The sequence below is a fragment of the Salminus brasiliensis genome, chromosome 9 (assembly GCF_030463535.1).
Source record: "Salminus brasiliensis chromosome 9, fSalBra1.hap2, whole genome shotgun sequence".
Classification (NCBI taxonomy): Eukaryota; Metazoa; Chordata; class Actinopteri; order Characiformes; family Bryconidae; genus Salminus; species Salminus brasiliensis.
In genome coordinates this window covers 2,369,434-2,386,933 of record NC_132886.1, presented here as the reverse complement: position 1 = coordinate 2,386,933, position 17,500 = coordinate 2,369,434, and the positions used below count along the sequence as shown (strand labels likewise).

Genomic DNA, 17,500 nt, shown 5'->3' with positions numbered 1-17,500 from the left:
GACTACAACACAGATACAGCCCATAATTGATCTCCTATCCAAACCCACCAGTGCAGCTACACGAGTCTTCTGAGTTTTATAGGAATGATGATGATGATGATGATGATAGTGAATGAATAGTGGAGAATCTGAACTAATCCAGTTCTCTTTAGGGACTACTTTCTGTAGCCGCACTACACCCTGCAGCATGTATCCCTCCACCATTTTAATGATCTGGTTCTAAAAGCAGGTTCTAGAGCCGAACTCTTCTCAGAACTCTGGTAGAACAGTGTCTCAGGCATCAGGCAGCGTCTTCATCACCATTAGGTGAAGAACTTTCTGTGAGGAGCTTTTATTAGAGCTTCAGACGTCTGCTTCCCTTCACCTCCACTGTAGAACCACAGCTCTGACTGGAGGAGCTTATCTAGAACCTCCACTGTAGAACTCCAGCTCTGACTGGGGGAGCTTATCTAGAACCTCCACTGTAGAACTCCAGCTCTGACTGGGGGAGCTTATCTAGAACCTCCACTGTAGAACTCCAGCTCTGACTGGGGGAGGTTATCTAGAACCGAACCAGAGCCAAAATTGCTTTTACTGTGGGGTTAATTGGCAGTGTAGCATTTTTAACCCAAATTAGACCCATTTTGCAGCTGAATGATCAGTGAAAGTACAAATATTCAAATACTCCACCGTGATTGGCTGTGGCTGCCTCGCTCCCTCCGTTGCCCCTTCTATTTGTCCCCTTCTTACTAAATGTTCCTCTCTGGACTCATGGGTGCACAATGTGGGTCGTCTTTTAGAGACTGGGAGGCTAAATGTGTGAGTTTTTAAATATTTATAAAGGTTCTGTTGAGTTGTGTAACACACACACTCACACACACACACACACTCACACACTCACACACACACACCCACACACTCCAGAGGTTAGTGTGGCAGAACAGGCGTGAACACTGTTCCCCTGTGCTGGGTCAGGCCTCGGCTCCAGTTTGCCTGAGGAGGTTATTTGTGATGAGGGCCCCTTATGAGGGCACTCAGAAGGTTGTGGGTTCAATCCCAAAAGGAAACCAGGGGTCAGAAACTCTCTTATCTGTTGGCTGATATTAATAATCTTTGGTTTTATTGAAAATATTACTGATCATCTCCAACTGGTTTGGTTGTGAGTTTTTACTGGGATTCAAACTCATGCTCTCCTGATGACCGGGCGAAACCTACAGCTACGTTCTCTCTGTTGCTTTGTGGTCAGTCAGGATTGAGGCCTTGAGGATGAGAGCGACCACACGCCACATATCTATCACCCGAACGGCCACACCCCCTTTTGGGTACTGCCAAATTGGGTAGAGAATAGTGTCATCATGCCTAAAAGCAGGGGGGGGGGTTCTTCTCAACCAGCTTAGCTTACTTCCAAAGAGTGAAGGACCGCACTGGACTGTGGGACTTATATGCACTTAATCGCAGGTCAGTTAGCTACACTACTGAAATAGCAACCCGCCAAGGTCAGTCTGACCGCTCCTGGCTCTTAAAGGGAGCGTAGAGAGACACTCTGATTGGTTTATTGCTGCACGTTACGCCCAAAACAAACCACACCTATGATTCATTAAGAGACTCAGTACGTGACTTTTGACAGTTTCGAGACGAGCAAGGCAAACTTTTCTCAAAGACACACTGACACGCCCCCTAAATCAAGCTGCTGAAAGAGCAGAACCTGGAATACGGTGAAATACCAGGAGGAAATACCAGTGTATTGATTAAAGCCTGTAGCAAAATGTTTGAGTTAGCTAGTGTAGCTTACAGCTAGCACGCCAGCCCTGGCTGCAGACAGCTGGACTTTCCTCTGACTGGTTGAAACGTAGGTACCGAAACCGCTTCGCCTGCCTGTAGTGATTTCCACGCCATTATTACTGTGATGATAATCCGAATTCAGTGGCTCTAAATTCTGCATTAATGCAGTGCTGATGAATCAAAGTATGGGGAATTAAATCAATAAATGTAATTGTTCAGTACAACATACTGGGTAGAGCAGTGTTTCCATAGCAACACACTAAAAGGAACCCCATCAGCCCCTTTTCCTGTATTTTTCCTGTATTGTTTGCATGGCTGTAATCTCAATAAATCAGCTGGATCTGCTTATTTTAGGCAACTAAATCTAAAAGATCTAAAAATCACCACATGACTGCCAGTGTGATGCAGGTCAGCACAGGCGTCGGTTAGCCGCTGTGTCGGAGCTGGAGAGCCGTGCTTTCCTACGAGTGCCCAGCCTACCTAGCGATGCTGCGTCAGCGGCAGTTAGAAAGCTGGAGGCCGTGGCTGCCTTCAGAGGAGACGAGGGCTAGTCTTCACCCTCCTAGTGTTGGGGGCATTGCTCGTGACAGGCGGAGTTCTCATGAACAAGGATTGGAATTATTATTAACTGGCAATATTATTTAAATATTATTATTATTAATATTAATAATAATAATAATTAAAAATCTGAAGACAAAGAAAGTAAGAGGTCTTATTTAATTTACTTGAATGTGAATCCGGAACCGGATTATTAACCGGGAACAAGAGATGAAACCTCAGGGATGTCTGTGCTTCTATGTCAGGCCCGGGTTCTCTAGTGAAGTCAATGGTTCTGTATAGGTTCTATAGTTGAGTCAGTGGTTCTATATATGTTCTATAGTGAAGTCAGTGGTTCTATATGTGTTCTATAGTTGAGTCAGTGGTTCTATATAGGTTCTGTAGTAAAGTTAATGGTTCTATATATGTTCTATAGTGAAGTCAGTGGTTCTATATATGTTCTATAGTTGAGTCAGTGGTTCTATATATGTTCTATAGTGAAGTCAGTGGTTCTATATATGTTCTATAGTTGAGTCAGTGGTTCTATATAGGTTCTGTAGTAAAGTTAATGGTTCTATATATGTTCTATAGTGAAGTCAGTGGTTCTATATATGTTCTATAGTTGAGTCAGTGGTTCTGTATATGTTTTATAGTGAAGTCAGTGGCTCTATATAGGTTCTGTAGTAAAGTTAATGGTTCTGTATACGTTCTATAGTAAAGTCAGTGGTTCTATATATGTTCTATAGTAAAGTCAGTGGTTCTATATAGGTTCTGTAGTAAAGTCAATGGTTCTGTATACGTTCTATAGTAAAGTCAGTGGTTCTATATATGTTCTATAGTAAAGTCAGTGGTTCTATATAGGTTCTGTAGTAAAGTTAATGGTTCTATATATGTTCTATAGTTGAGTCAGTGGTTCTATATAGGTTCTGTAGTAAAGTTAATGGTTCTATATATGTTCTATAGTGAAGTCAGTGGTTCTATATATGTTCTATAGTTGAGTCAGTGGTTCTATATATGTTCTATAGTGAAGTCAGTGGTTCTATATATGTTCTATAGTTGAGTCAGTGGTTCTATATAGGTTCTGTAGTAAAGTCAGTGGTTCTATATATGTTCTATAGTTGAGTCAGTGGTTCTATATATGTTCTATAGTTGAGTCAGTGGTTCTATATATGTTCTATAGTTGAGTCAGTGGTTCTATATAGGTTCTGTAGTAAAGTCAATGGTTCTGTATAGGTTCTATAGTAAAGTCAATGGTTCTATATATGTTCTATAGTAAAGTCAGTGATTCTATATAGGTTCTGTAGTAAAGTCAATGGTTCTGTATACGTTCTATAGTAAAGTCAATGGTTCTGTATAGGTTCTATAGTAAAGTCAATGGTTCTATATATGTTCTATAGTAAAGTCAGTGGTTCTATATAGGTTCTGTAGTAAAGTCAATGGTTCTGTATAGGTTCTATAGTAAAGTCAGTGGTTCTATATAGGTTCTGTAGTAAAGTCAATGGTTCTGTATACGTTCTATAGTAAAGTCAATGGTTCTGTATAGGTCACTCAGAGAACCATTTGGATGATTGACTGGTTCTCTGCATTGGTAGAAAATCTTGTATAGCTGTTAACTTCAGCATTCAGCCTAACGAGAGCAGCAGTGAGGTCAGGGTCTGATGTTGGATGAATAGTTCTGCCACTTCCACTCATCCCAAAGGTACTGGATGAAGCTCCATCATCACTCCAGAGAGCCCCTCAGCCCAGAGCTGGGGGGCTTCATAGCCCTGCAGCCCACATACACACATCCTATTAGGATTCTGTAGGGTGGAACAGCAGGGAGTGCAGCGATGGAGAGAGGAAATGAGCTACGGGAATAAGCAAGCACACACATACACACACACACATATACACACACACATATATACACACACACACACACACATATATACACACACACACACACATATATACAGGTTTTATGTTTCCTTGTGCTGCAAGTGCTGATGAAGCAGCTCCGTTCAATCAGCCAGTCAGCAGAAGTGTGTGTGTGTGTGTGTGTGTGTGTGTGTGTGTGTGTGTGTGTGTGTGAATCCTTATGTGCTTTTTTTATTCTTTCTCATCCATCAGCCTCATAAGCCTTCATGATCTACTCGCTCACTCGCTGTGTATATTGTTCGAATCTCCTCTTGGTGGCGTAATAGAGCACCATTTTGAAGCAGATCAACTTCAGCTGACAGTGAGAGCTAGCCAGAATAATGCTCATATGATCCACACGCTCATTCTGACAGACTGTAATACACTACAGGAAGTGTAGGGGGCGCTCTAAAATGCTCTATAATGTTAATATGATCCACACGCTCATTCTGACAGACTGTAATACACTACAGGAAGCGTAGGGGGCGCTCTAAAATGCTCTGTAATGATCATATGATCCACACGCTCATTCTGACAGACTAATACACTACAGGAAGCATAGGGGGCGCTCTAAAATGCTCTGTAATGATCATATGATCCACACGCTCATTCTGACAGACTAATACACTACAGGAAGCATAGGGGGCGCTCTAAAATGCTCTGTAATGTTCATATGATCCACACGCTCATTCTGACAGACTAATACACTACAGGAAGCATAGGGGGCGCTCTATAATGCTCTATAATGTTAATATGATCCACACGCTCATTCTGACAGACTGTAATACACTACAGGAAGCGTAGGGGGCGCTCTATAATGCTCTATAATGTTCATATGATCCACACGCTCATTTTGACAGACTGTAATACACTACAGGAAGCATAGGGGGCGCTCTATAATGCTCTATAATGTTAATATGATCCACACGCTCATTCTGACAGACTGTAATACACTACAGGAAGCGTAGGGGGCGCTCTATAATGCTCTATAATGTTCATATGATCCACACGCTCATTTTGACAGACTGTAATACACTACAGGAAGCGTAGGGGGCGCTCTATAATGCTCTATAATGTTCATATGATCCACACGCTCATTTTGACAGACTGTAATACACTACAGGAAGCGTAGGGGGCGCTCTATAATGCTCTATAATGTTCATATGATCCACACGCTCATTCTGACAGACTGTAATACACTACAGGAAGCATAGGGGGCGCTCTCAAATGCTCTGTAATGATCATATGATCCACACGCTCATTCTGACAGACTGTAATACACTACAGAAAGCATAGGGGGCGCTCTAAAATGCTCTGTAATGATCATATGATCCACACGCTCATTCTGACAGACTGTAATACACTACAGGAAGCATAGGGGGCGCTCTAAAATGCTCTGTAATGTTCATATGATCCACACGCTCATTCTGACAGACTAATACACTACAGGAAGCATAGGGGGCGCTCTAAAATGCTCTGTAATGATCATATGATCCACACACTCATTCTGACAGACTGTAATACACTACAGGAAGCATAGGGGGCGCTGTAAAATGCTCTGTAATGATCATATGATCCACACGCTCATTCTGACAGACTGTAATACACTATAGGAAGCGTAGGGGGCGCTCTGTAATGCTCTATAATGTTCATATGATCCACACGCTCATTCTGACAGACTGTAATACACTACAGGAAGCATAGGGGGCGTTCTATAATGCTCTATAATGTTCATATGATCCACACGCTCATTCTGACAGACTGTAATACACTACAGGAAGCATAGGGGGCGCTCTAAAATGCTCTGTAATGATCATATGATCCACACGCTCATTCTGACAGACTGTAATACACTACAGGAAGCATAGGGGGCGCTCTAAAATGCTCTGTAATGATCATATGATCCACACGCTCATTCTGACAGACTGTAATACACTACAGGAAGCGTAGGGGGCGCTCTATAATGCTCTATAATGTTCATATGATCCACACGCTCATTCTGACAGACTGTAATACACTACAGGAAGCGAAGGGGGCGCTCTATAATGCTCTATAATGTTCATATGATCCACACGCTCATTCTGACAGACTGTAATACACTACAGGAAGCGAAGGGGGCGCTCTATAATGCTCTATAATGATCATATGATCCACACGCTCATTCTCAGGTCTCAGCAGTTTAGTTCTGAATTATTTACCACACTGAGAAACACTATATACACCAGATAACACTCACACACACACACACACACACACAGCCTCACTGTCCCGACATACACTGAAACTGCGATTACTCTGTGTGTGTGTGTGTGTGTGTGTGTGGGGGGGGGGGGTGGGGGGGGGGGTTTCCTCTCTCTGTGTGTCAGGACTGTTGGAGACGTTGATGTTCTTTACTCATCTTGAGGTTCTTCTCTGCTGTTGGGCTGAACTTGCAAGGGGGCCGTCTGACCCTGTCATGTTGGTCAGCTGTTCCTCTTGTAGATGATTTAGTGGACGGTGGAACAGCGGCTGATCTCTAACTGTTCTGAGATCTGTTTAACCCCCTTCCATCTGCAGACTCCTCTACAACATCTCCACCCTTCTTTCTGAAGGCCTCAGAGAGCTCCTCTCTGGATCTGGCCATGATGGTGATCTTCTTCACCACCTCTCACTTCAACCATCAATCAAGATCAGACCAGACTAAACGTCTGAGGTTTAAATAAGACTCCAGACTCCTCCAGAATAATCCTCTCCACCCATGTTCTGATCATCTGCAGCTGATCTTCTGCACATGGACTAAGACACTTCTCTGCACTTCTAGAAGATCATGAGTACCTTTTGGTCTATACTGGAGTTTATTTCACTGCTGGAAGTTAGAGAGATTCCACTTCTCTACCACTAGAGGGTGGTGATGTCCTGGATAATGTGCCAGGACCTGTGAAGGACAGTCCGCTGACTGAACGTACTGTTCCCAGTCTGGTTTTATGTATTAAAGGGTCTGATTGGTCTTATTGTCCAGACACAGACAGCAGATGGCGCTCTGACCACTTCCCTGTCTCTGTCTGTCTCTCTATCAGGAAAATGAAAGAGGTGCTGAGGCAGGTGATTCTCCGTCTCACAGGCAGAGTGTGAGGAAGAACCTGGAGTTCGAGCCTCTCTCCACCACCGCACTGATACTGGAGCACCGCCCAGCGTGAGTTCTGTGTGTGTGTGTGTGTGTGTGTGTGTGTGTGTGTGTGTGTGTTTTGTGTGTGTGTGTGTTTTAAAGCAATGGTTTACCATAATGATGATCATGCTCTCCTCTGCTCTCCTGTAGGAACCTCCCAGCCAAGCCAGCAGAAGAGGCTGAGAAGCACAAGCAGCAGTATGAGGAGATGGTGGCCCAGGCCAAGAAGAGGGGTGTGTGTGTGTGTGTGTGTGTGTGTGTGTGTGTGTGTGTGAAAATGCATGTACAGTGTTCTCAGATGATTTATTTTTTTATAGCAGAGTCTGTGTCTTTGTAACAGTGTGTGGAGTGTGTTATTGGTCAGTGGTGTAACAGTGTGTGGAGTGTGTTAGGGGTCAGTGGTGTAACAGTGTGGAGTGTGTTAGGGGTCAGTGGTGTAACAGTGTGGAGTGTGTTAGGGGTCAGTGGTGTAACAGTGTGTGGAGTGTGTTATTGGTCAGTGGTGTAACAGTGTGGAGTGTGTTAGGGGTCAGTGGTGTAACAGTGTGGAGTGTGTTAGAGGTCAGTGGTGTAACAGTGTGGAGTGTGTTAGGGGTCAGTGGTGTAACAGTGTGGAGTGTGTTAGGGGTCAGTGGTGTAACAGTGTGGAGTGTGTTGGGGTCAATGGTGTAACAGTGTGGAGTGTGTTGGGGTCAGTGGTGTAACAGTGTGGAGTGTGTTGGGGTCAGTGGTGTAACGGTGTGGAGTGTGTTAGGGGTCAGTGGTGTAACGGTGTGGAGTGTGTTGGGGTCAGTGGTGTAACGGTGTGGAGTGTGTTGGGGTCAGTGGTGTAACAGTGTGGAGTGTGTTGGGGTCAGTGGTGTAACAGTGTGGAGTGTGTTGGGGTCAGTGGTGTAACGGTGTGGAGTGTGTTAGGGGTCAGTGGTGTAACAGTGTGGAGTGTGTTGGGGTCAGTGGTGTAACAGTGTGGAGTGTGTTGGGGTCAATGGTGTAACGGTGTGGAGTGTGTTAGGGGTCAGTGGTGTAACGGTGTGGACTCTCTCTCTCTGTAGAGCTGAAGGAAGCTCAGAAGAGGAAGAAGCAGTTGGAGGACAGAGTTAAGCAGGAGGAGAACATCGGCAATGCTGCCCTCACATGGAGCCAGGAGATCCTGCCCAACTGGAGCACAGTGTAAATAAGCACAGTGGCATGCTGGGAAAATTAATATACAATATATCCCATATATAACTGTATACACCAATGAGCCAAAACATTAAGACCAGGTGAAGGTAATAGTGTGGTATCAGAGCGGCAAGTAGGTCAGGGTTCTCTGTTGGACGATACTTGATCAGTCTGAAGACCTGAGACTTTGATGGGTATCTCAAACGGGTCCTGTGCTGTGTATGGGTCTGTGTAACTGCAGCATGCTGACCACGTCCACTGTCGCCTACAATGGACACTGGACACTCTAATGAGTTCTGTTTCCTTCTCCATCACCTGGACGGCCGAGTATCTGTGCTCCATGTACCTGTAGGTGGCGCTGGATCAGCAAACCTCCTCCATTTCACGACTTACAGGACTGTCTGAGACCACAGAGACCACCTCCAGAGGTCTGTAGAGAAGGCTGACTAGGCTGACAGGACAAAGCTGTATATTAGGCAGGTGGTCATAATGATTTGGCTCATAGGTGTATACAGTGTGTAGAAATATGTCCCATGTGTATTTATATACCTGTGTGTGTGTGTGTGTGTGTGTGTGTGTGTGAGACAGAGATATCTAATAACATGTGTCTTTCTCTCTACAGGCGTTCCTCTAAGCGAGTGAGGGAGTTGTGGTGGCAGGGAGTGCCCCCTAGTGTCAGAGGCAAGGTGTGGAGTCTGGCCATAGGCAATGAGCTCAACATTACGCATGGTGTGTATATTTATTAATTTACGGCATGTATACACAGAATACATAGGAGAATATGATTGGTACAGTTATAGGGTACTTATGTCTAAATACTTTTGGAAAACTCCACTGTTAAACTGCAGGCTTTACTAGCTGGTTGAACTGGTTGACTATCAGTGGTATATTAAAATGAAATTTGCAATTATTATCTACCATTCATTATTCAATATCCACTATTAATTATAGAGTGACTACTGTAGATTAGTAGCTATGAATTATTAGTAACTATGAATAATTTATGAATTATGCATTATTTAGTGTATGCTGTGAATTATGCAGGATGTAATTAATTATTCTGTACCTGCTATAACGTGTGCAGTATCTACTGTTATTAATTAGTCAATACCTACTATTATTAATTATTTTATTTGTTATAAATTGTACTATAATACTGTGCATTGTACTATAATTATGCATTATAGTTACTTCATTAAAATATTCACCATCTACTATTATTAATTATTTAGTTTCTACTGGGAATTATTCAGTATTCACTAATAATTACTCAGTATCAAATGTGGATTTTCAGCACCTACTATGTATCATTTAGTATTTACTATGAATTATTCAGTATCTACTCTGACTTAATTAAGGCCTATTATGAGTTATTCAGTGAGTAATATTAACTTTTCAAAATGGTCTGAAAATAGGGCTCAGCGATGTGGTAAAAATACTGTATCACGATATTTATCACACGACATATAATCACAGACTATAAACATCAGTATCAGATTCGTTCAGATCCTCTCTGTACTGAATACAGTGATTTATACTCAACATCTGCTGCTCTTCATCTCATGAACCCTTCAGTCTGATCACACTGTTAGTAATGAAACCTGCAGCTGATCAGTGTTTATTACACTAACAGTCTCCTCCATATGATCAGAGAAGAATACTGTGTATCACAATAACAGAATAAATGATCAATATTAATTATAATTATTAATGATAATTATCACGATAACAAAATTTCTTACGATACAATAAAATATTGTCATATTGCCCAGCTCTAGTCTTAACATGTTGAAAGTGTTTATAAAGGTTTAGTGTAAGAGTGTAAAAACACACATGCTAAACATAACAATAAACTGATGCCCGAGTTCGGTGAAGTGTGAAAAAGTGTGTGCTGTCAGATTAGTATTAATAATAAAATGAATAATAAAAAAATATATTAAAAAATTAATAATAATAATAATAATAATAATAAAATCTGAAAAAAATGAAAATCATGCATTTTGGGTGGAATCATATTTTGTGGATTTATTGGCGTGTGTGTGTGTGTGTGTGTGTGTGTGTGTGTTTAAACAGAGCTGTATAACATCTGTCTGTCGAGAGCGAAGGAGAGATGGAGCGCTTCTCCGGCTCCGGTCCCCAGCACTATGGAAACGGACGCTGGAGGTACCAGAACTGCTGCTTATTCAGAGATCCTCTGTACGGGCCGGGCTGTACGGGCCGGGCTGTACGGGCCGGGCTGTACGGGCCGGGCTGTACGGGCCGGACTGTACGGGCCGCCGTGACGCTGCTACGCGTCCTTATGGATGAGCCCTAGCTGTTGTGCGGTTGAGTATATTACTGCCTGTTTCTGTACATTGGTGTTTGCACTGTTTTCTGTTGTTCAGACTCGGGGTCTCATGCTGACCGAGAGGCCAGTCTAGAGCTGATCAAGCTGGACATCTCCAGAACCTTCCCCAGCCTCTGTATATTCCAGCAGGTCAGAAGCTTACATCAGTATAATCTACAGTCTACAGTCTAAACCAGGTGAAGCTGCTGTTGAACAGAGGTTGTTTTTGTCCTCTGCAGGGAGGACCATATCATGATGTGCTGCACAGCATTCTGGGAGCTTATACATGTTACCGGCCGGATGTGGGATATGTATGTTTCTTTAGTGCTCACTCTCACACTCACACACACACACACACACACACACACACAAACAGAGATAGTGAGAGATAGTGTGTGAGAGAGAGATACTGAGATAGTGAGAGAGAGAGAGAGAGAGAGAGAGAGAGATAATGAGAGATAGACAATAAAGGGTTTTAAGGGTATTAGACTTGATGCGAATTGATTGCATTCAGCCACAAGAACGTTAACTCATTCCGTCCAAAAGTACTGGATGCAGCTCCTCCACCATCATTCCAGAGAACACAGCTCTTCCACTGCTCCACAGCTCCTCAATGCTGGGGGGCTTTATACCCCTCTACTAGCCCACGCCTGGCATTATTAGGCAGCATGAAGCCAATAGGGTCATGATGTTGATCTGCTCCAGAGAGTCCTATTCTATTGGCAGTACTTCTTCTCTACAGGGACTAGACAAGCTGTGTGTGTGCATTTGTAGTCGAATGCATTTATTAGACGGGGTGTCCACATATATTTGGACATATAGTGCCTAGTATCATTAATTTTAGTCTTTAATCTTGGATACATCGTGTGTGTGTGTGTGTGTGTTATATTGTCATGTCATGTTGGATTGTTGACCTGGTGAAAAAGTGTGTGTGTGTGTGTGTTTCAGTTTCATATCCTGATTAATATGCATGAATTTAATACATATTAATGTAACTATTACCATTCCTACACTGTTACTGCACTTTTGACATGTGTGTGAGTGTGTGTGCGCGCGAGTGTGTGCATGTTTGTGGGTTGAGGGTGGGCTCTTTTCTCGTACATAAACAAGCTGACGTGTCTGTGCTCTGTGGCTGCTGTGGGTTTTTAGGCACTTTCTTCTGATCTGTTTATTCCTTTCAACCCACAGTAAAAACAATTCATGTATGTAATTGATGTGCTGCTTTAGGATGAATTTAACAGGCAGATGATCTTTAAATTAGGTTATGATTGAGTTCTGTGGGGAAGATGATTGATTATTGATTATTACATGCAGTCAGCGTCAGTTATTACAGTAATATTCACCTTCAGCTAGTGGTTAAATCAGGCCTGCAGTGAATATTCAGCGCAGTGTATTCAGGGTTCGTACGGGTCCTGGAAAACCTGGAAAGTCATGGAAAATAAACACCCCAAAATGAACACTAACAGTCTCCTGCATATGATCAGAGAAGAATACTGTGTATCACAATAACAACATTTATCACGGTATTATAACCTATCGCCATATTGCCCAGCTCTACTTCTGTTTATTTCAACAGTATTTATTGCCAGTTTTGCACTGAGCTGGATAAATGATCAATATTAATTATTATAATTATTAATGATAATTATCACGATAACTTCTTGTCTTACGATACGATAAAATATCGTCATATTGCCCAGCTCTAGTCTGAACACGTTTAAGGTGTTTCTAAAAGTTTAGTGTAAGAGTGTAAGAACACCCCAAAATCCAGCACCTTAAAATACCTTCAAATACCTTCAAATACCTTAAAATACTAACTACTTTATAAACTACTTTATAAGGTCATGGTACTGTAATGAGTTCCTGTCGTCATTTAATAAAATAATATAAAACACAGTCGTTTATAGTAGCAGATTTCTTCACACGGCCGATCACTGCCCGTATTTCTTCTGACCATGCTGTTAGCTAGCTGGCCTGGACGGTCTTTCAGCTTCTTGCCTGGACTAAACTAAAATCTCTCACAGTCGAGCTTCGTTCAGTCTGAGCGCCTGCGAAGTGTCCGACTAACCAGAGATGGCTGGAAAATGACTGTGATCAGAGGGTCGTTGGTTTGAATCCCGATCCAAGCTGGGGCCTCGAGAGCTTGCAATTGGCCTTGCTCTCACTGGAGTGGGTAGATGGCGCTCTCCCCCACATCACCCCCGTCACTGGCGTCTGCTAGCCTGTGCGTCTGAGCTGGGTATACAGGCGCTTAAATAGGTCCATTAATTAATTGACATATATTAATATATTTATTTCTCGATTAATTTAGAGCTTTGTGTCTTTGTAGTGCACCCCGTATTTAATCTCACGTCCTGCACTATTAGAGTTCACACACTAATTCATTTGTAACCATGTTGCAGAATTGTGCTGAATGTGTGTGTGTGAGAGTGTGTGAGAGAGTGTGTGTGGTGTGTTGCTTGCGTATTCAGAGGTTTTTCTCAGAAGGTAAATAAACAGATTGAGCGCTGTGGCCGCTGCGGGCTTCAGTAGATTGTGCTTCGTAGAAGATGTGACTCACATCTGTATCTAACTGTTAAAAAACATCAGTTATTAGTATGTGGAATTATTTACACAATCACTACTCAGACCACACACACACACACACACACACAAAAGATTCACTGTCCTCATTACATAAAAATGTGTTTAACAGAAAATTCTGAATTTTTGCTCTCAGCAGGTGATTTTATTTATTATTTTTTTAATAATCTTTAATAATGTGGCTGTAATTCAAAACCTAAACAACAATTACAACAATTAAGCAAATCAGTCGGCACTTTTACCTTCAAAAATATCAGCAGCTTCAGGATCATGCTGATGCTCCACTGACTGGAACAGGGAGAAGGGCGTCTCCGTCATTCCCACTCCGGGCCGGAGCGCTGCTGCTGCTGCTGCACTGTGGAGGTTTGGTGGTGGAGCTGCAGGAGGAGAACCTCTCTCCAGAACTGCTGCTGTGTAACGCTGCAGAACCCATAGAGTCATATTAGTGTAAAGTCCTGCAGTATTACTCCACCACCTCAGTCCACATGCTGCTCCACCTTCAGATCAAGCTCCTGCAGCTCTCACACTGTCCAGAAATGCATGTGCACAGCTGTCCATGATGGGGCGCTTAAACCCTGATTTGTATTTACTTTAGTGAATCTAAAGCAGGACTACACTCCCCAACTGTAGGGGGAGCCCTGGAGCAGGAAATACCAATTCTCACATAGTGCAGCTTTAAAAGCAACAGTGTGTGCAAGAAAAGTCTTGCTCTTGGGCTCCCCCTGCAGGTGAGGAGTGTAATTTACACTAATCTCCCTGTTATGGTCACAAAAATGTGCCACTGTCTAAATATTTACGGTCCTGGTTTTGTGTGTAGGTTCAGGGGATGTCGTTCATCGCGGCTGTGTTGATCCTGAACATGGACACTGCTGATGCCTTCATTGCTTTTGCCAACCTGCTGAATAAACCCTGCCAGATGGCCTTCTACAGGGTGGACCATAGCCTTGTGAGTTACACACACACACACACAGCTCTGTACGGAGGTCCTAGCCCCCTAATCCCATCCCATTAACCCACGTCTCTCAGCAGTGAGAGGGTTACTACTGTAGAAGCTCCAGATCTCATCAGAACAGATAAAGTAGGTGAACATAAATCCAGTAAAAAGGAGAAACAAGAGCTTCTCATTCTGAAGAAAGAAAGTAGTGAGATCTTGTCGGTGAGCTAGTCTGAAGAACAGAGCTCGCTCGGTTCCTCCAGGGTTCTCCTGGATGCCCCCCAGTCCAGCCAGCACAGCGTGGAGGATGTGTTCAACTCCATCAGCAACAGCAGCAGCTCACCTGATTTACCATCATTAAGCCCTGATTTACCACCAAACCAGGTGTTGATCTGAGGAGAACTCTAAATAACACTAGACTCCATGAGAGAGGAGAACTTTGGAGATGTTCTAATGATGAACACAGTGATGGAGAACCTCCACCACTCTCTGTGGGAGTAATATTAATAGTGTTTATTCTAGGTATCAGTTTAGTACACAGGGGGGTTAACGCTTTTGCACAGTGCTGCACGTTTCTGTGATCAGCCCACTGCTTTTTACTGCGTGTGTGATTGGTGTGGTTGGCACTTCTGAAGCTCTGAACAACTGCGTGGACCACAGAACCAGCCCACATGGAGACTGAAGGGGTCTATATTAGTGTTCTTACCTATGACAGATCAGATGTTCTGACTGGAGGAGCGTGGGAGTGCAGGGAGGGCTTCCCCTCATTCATACGTGTTAATGATCGCTGAGCTGGAATGGAATGAGGGCTCATCATGGTGGGCCGATCGTTCTGTAATGGTAAGCAGCTATTTTAGGGGCTGATTAGCACAAACTCTTCTATTTCAGTTTGAGGGACAGTCCTAAAGCTCATTGGCTGACTCTCATGACCTCTGAACACATCAGAATGACAGCCCAGTAAACAGCAGCTTAAAGGTGATCTAATAGTTTAATAGATCATCAATAACATCAGGCTTTTTAATTATAGTATAATTATTGGATACTTTAAATATAATAATAATAATAATAATAAACACAACAACAGTTAGTGAAGAATAATTGAGGTATTTGATAATCACTTGTAACTTTTTTGTAATAATTAATATGATCTTTTACATTATTCTAAAATATATAATGACCAAATAAATCAATTATAATTATATTACAATCAGAAGAATATAGTATTGATCGTTTCTTTGTCTTTTTTAATGGTTCAGATGGAGCTGGAAGAATGCACTGATGCATTGTGTAACGTATACGCTGTACTGTACACCGACCGGCCACTTCATTACTCGCTGTCCATTCTATCAGCTCCACTGACCGCACAGCAGCACTGTGTAGATCTATAATTCCACACTGTGTCCATCTGTTTCTCTGCAGACTGTGTTACCCTCCCTCCACCCTGTGTGTTCTTCAGTAGTCAGCACTACACACACTATCACACACAACACACTGCAGTGCTGAGAATGACCCACCACCCAGATACGACCTGGCTGCTCTGTGCTGGTCAGTCCTGTGGGGTCCCGAGCACGGAAGAACAAACAGGGTGAGAGGAGGCCGAGAACAGAGTCTGCAGAGAAACCAGGGGGTGGTGTGCATATATGTGTGTGTGTGTTTGTGTGTGTGTGTGTGTGTGTGTACAGCTCTGTAAAAAAATAAGAGACACTTAATTAATCTAACACAGCTTAGCACAGAGTTACACAGAGTTATCTGAATCTGTATGACTATAAAGGCATAAAGTCCCAACAGCAGTGTGAAAGACTGGTGGAGAGCCGGCCGAGACATGAGAGCTGTGATTGGCCGTCGCGGTTATTATTTCAGCATAGTGATTCTGAATGCTCTCAGAGTTCAGATATTAGTACTGTGATTAAATCTGAATAATAACTTCTTTACTTTGTAATTATTATCATCATTTCTCTGCATTATATGAGCAGCTGTTTATGAACAGTTGTCATTTTTGCAAATAAATACATAAATAAATAAATAAACTCTCTAAATACTAAATATTTGTATTTGGAATTTAGGGGAAATGTTTTCCATGGTTTATAAAATTCAATGCAAATGTTAATTTCCCTAAAACACACTGCCTATACATAGTAAAACCAGAGAAACTGAAAATGTAGGGTTTTATGTTTTATAAATTTATTTTATAAAAAATATTCCCTTATGGTTATCTTTTTTTTCCATAATGTGAATCTGACAATTGTTCTTTACATGGCTTTCATGATGAAAGGACCAAAAGAAATGCCCTAAAATATTTGAAGGAAATATTATTTAAAGGAATAAAATAAAGGAATAAAAATATTTACATTGACTTCTATTAAAAGTTCAGAAGAAGGTTTTACCTTCTCTTGCAGTTTATCTGCATATAAACTTTATATAAATTTATACTAACTACAAATAAGTTACAAGTGAGCAAATACCTTTTTATTATTTACTTATTATTGTTATTAATCCTTATTATATATATATTATTATTATTATTATTATTATTATTCAAAATATCCAATAATACTTGTGTAATGCTTGTGAATAACTGAGATGGAAGCATTTATTAACAGATATGTAACAACTCTACAACCATTACCGGTTATTAAACTATTAGATCATATTCAAGCTGCAGTTTATTGTGGTTATTTTTGGAATGTGGTCAGTTAAATCACTGGTAAAGCCCTGAGGTCATGAGAGTCCGCTAAGGAGCTTTAGCACCCTCTCTCAAAATCAGCCCCTGAAAGAGCTGCGTACCATTACACAACCATCAGCCCACCGTGAGCACGTATCAGATGATTACAGATCAGATGTAATTAAAATTAAATTAAAAACATTACATGGTTTATGTTGTTTTTCAGTTAAATCCAGTGAGCGAGGACTGCTGGAGCATCGCTCCTCGTAGTTGCCCTGAGAAAATCAGCATGTGGTTTAGGCACTGTTGCGTATGATTGATTGTATGTGTGAAGAGGTTAATTAAATAAATAAATGAAGATCTGTGGTTATGAGGGTTTTATTAGGACTTCTCTGATTTCAGTGAGTTTCTGTATTAATGTCAGGTTTGTGTTTTCAGATGCTGACTTACTTTGCTGCGTTTGAAGTGTTCTTTGAAGAAAATCTACCAAAGCTA

The 17,500-nt window shown here is 42.0% G+C and overlaps 1 protein-coding gene across 3 annotated transcripts in view; it reads left to right on the top strand.

The window, feature by feature from the left end:
* tbc1d14 (TBC1 domain family, member 14) overlaps positions 1-17,500 on the top strand; it is a 43,729-nt gene that overhangs the window by 14,937 nt on the left and 11,292 nt on the right. For all 3 annotated transcript variants that reach the window (XM_072687132.1, XM_072687133.1, XM_072687134.1), the window contains 9 exons: positions 7,251-7,366; positions 7,490-7,572; positions 8,392-8,509; positions 9,123-9,229; positions 10,574-10,663; positions 10,885-10,976; positions 11,066-11,137; positions 14,227-14,355; positions 17,444-17,500. The exon at positions 17,444-17,500 is cut by the window's right edge and continues 53 nt beyond it. In XM_072687132.1, the coding sequence (XP_072543233.1) occupies positions 7,251-7,366; positions 7,490-7,572; positions 8,392-8,509; positions 9,123-9,229; positions 10,574-10,663; positions 10,885-10,976; positions 11,066-11,137; positions 14,227-14,355; positions 17,444-17,500 (864 nt within the window). The remainder of the gene's footprint in view (positions 1-7,250; positions 7,367-7,489; positions 7,573-8,391; positions 8,510-9,122; positions 9,230-10,573; positions 10,664-10,884; positions 10,977-11,065; positions 11,138-14,226; positions 14,356-17,443) is intronic.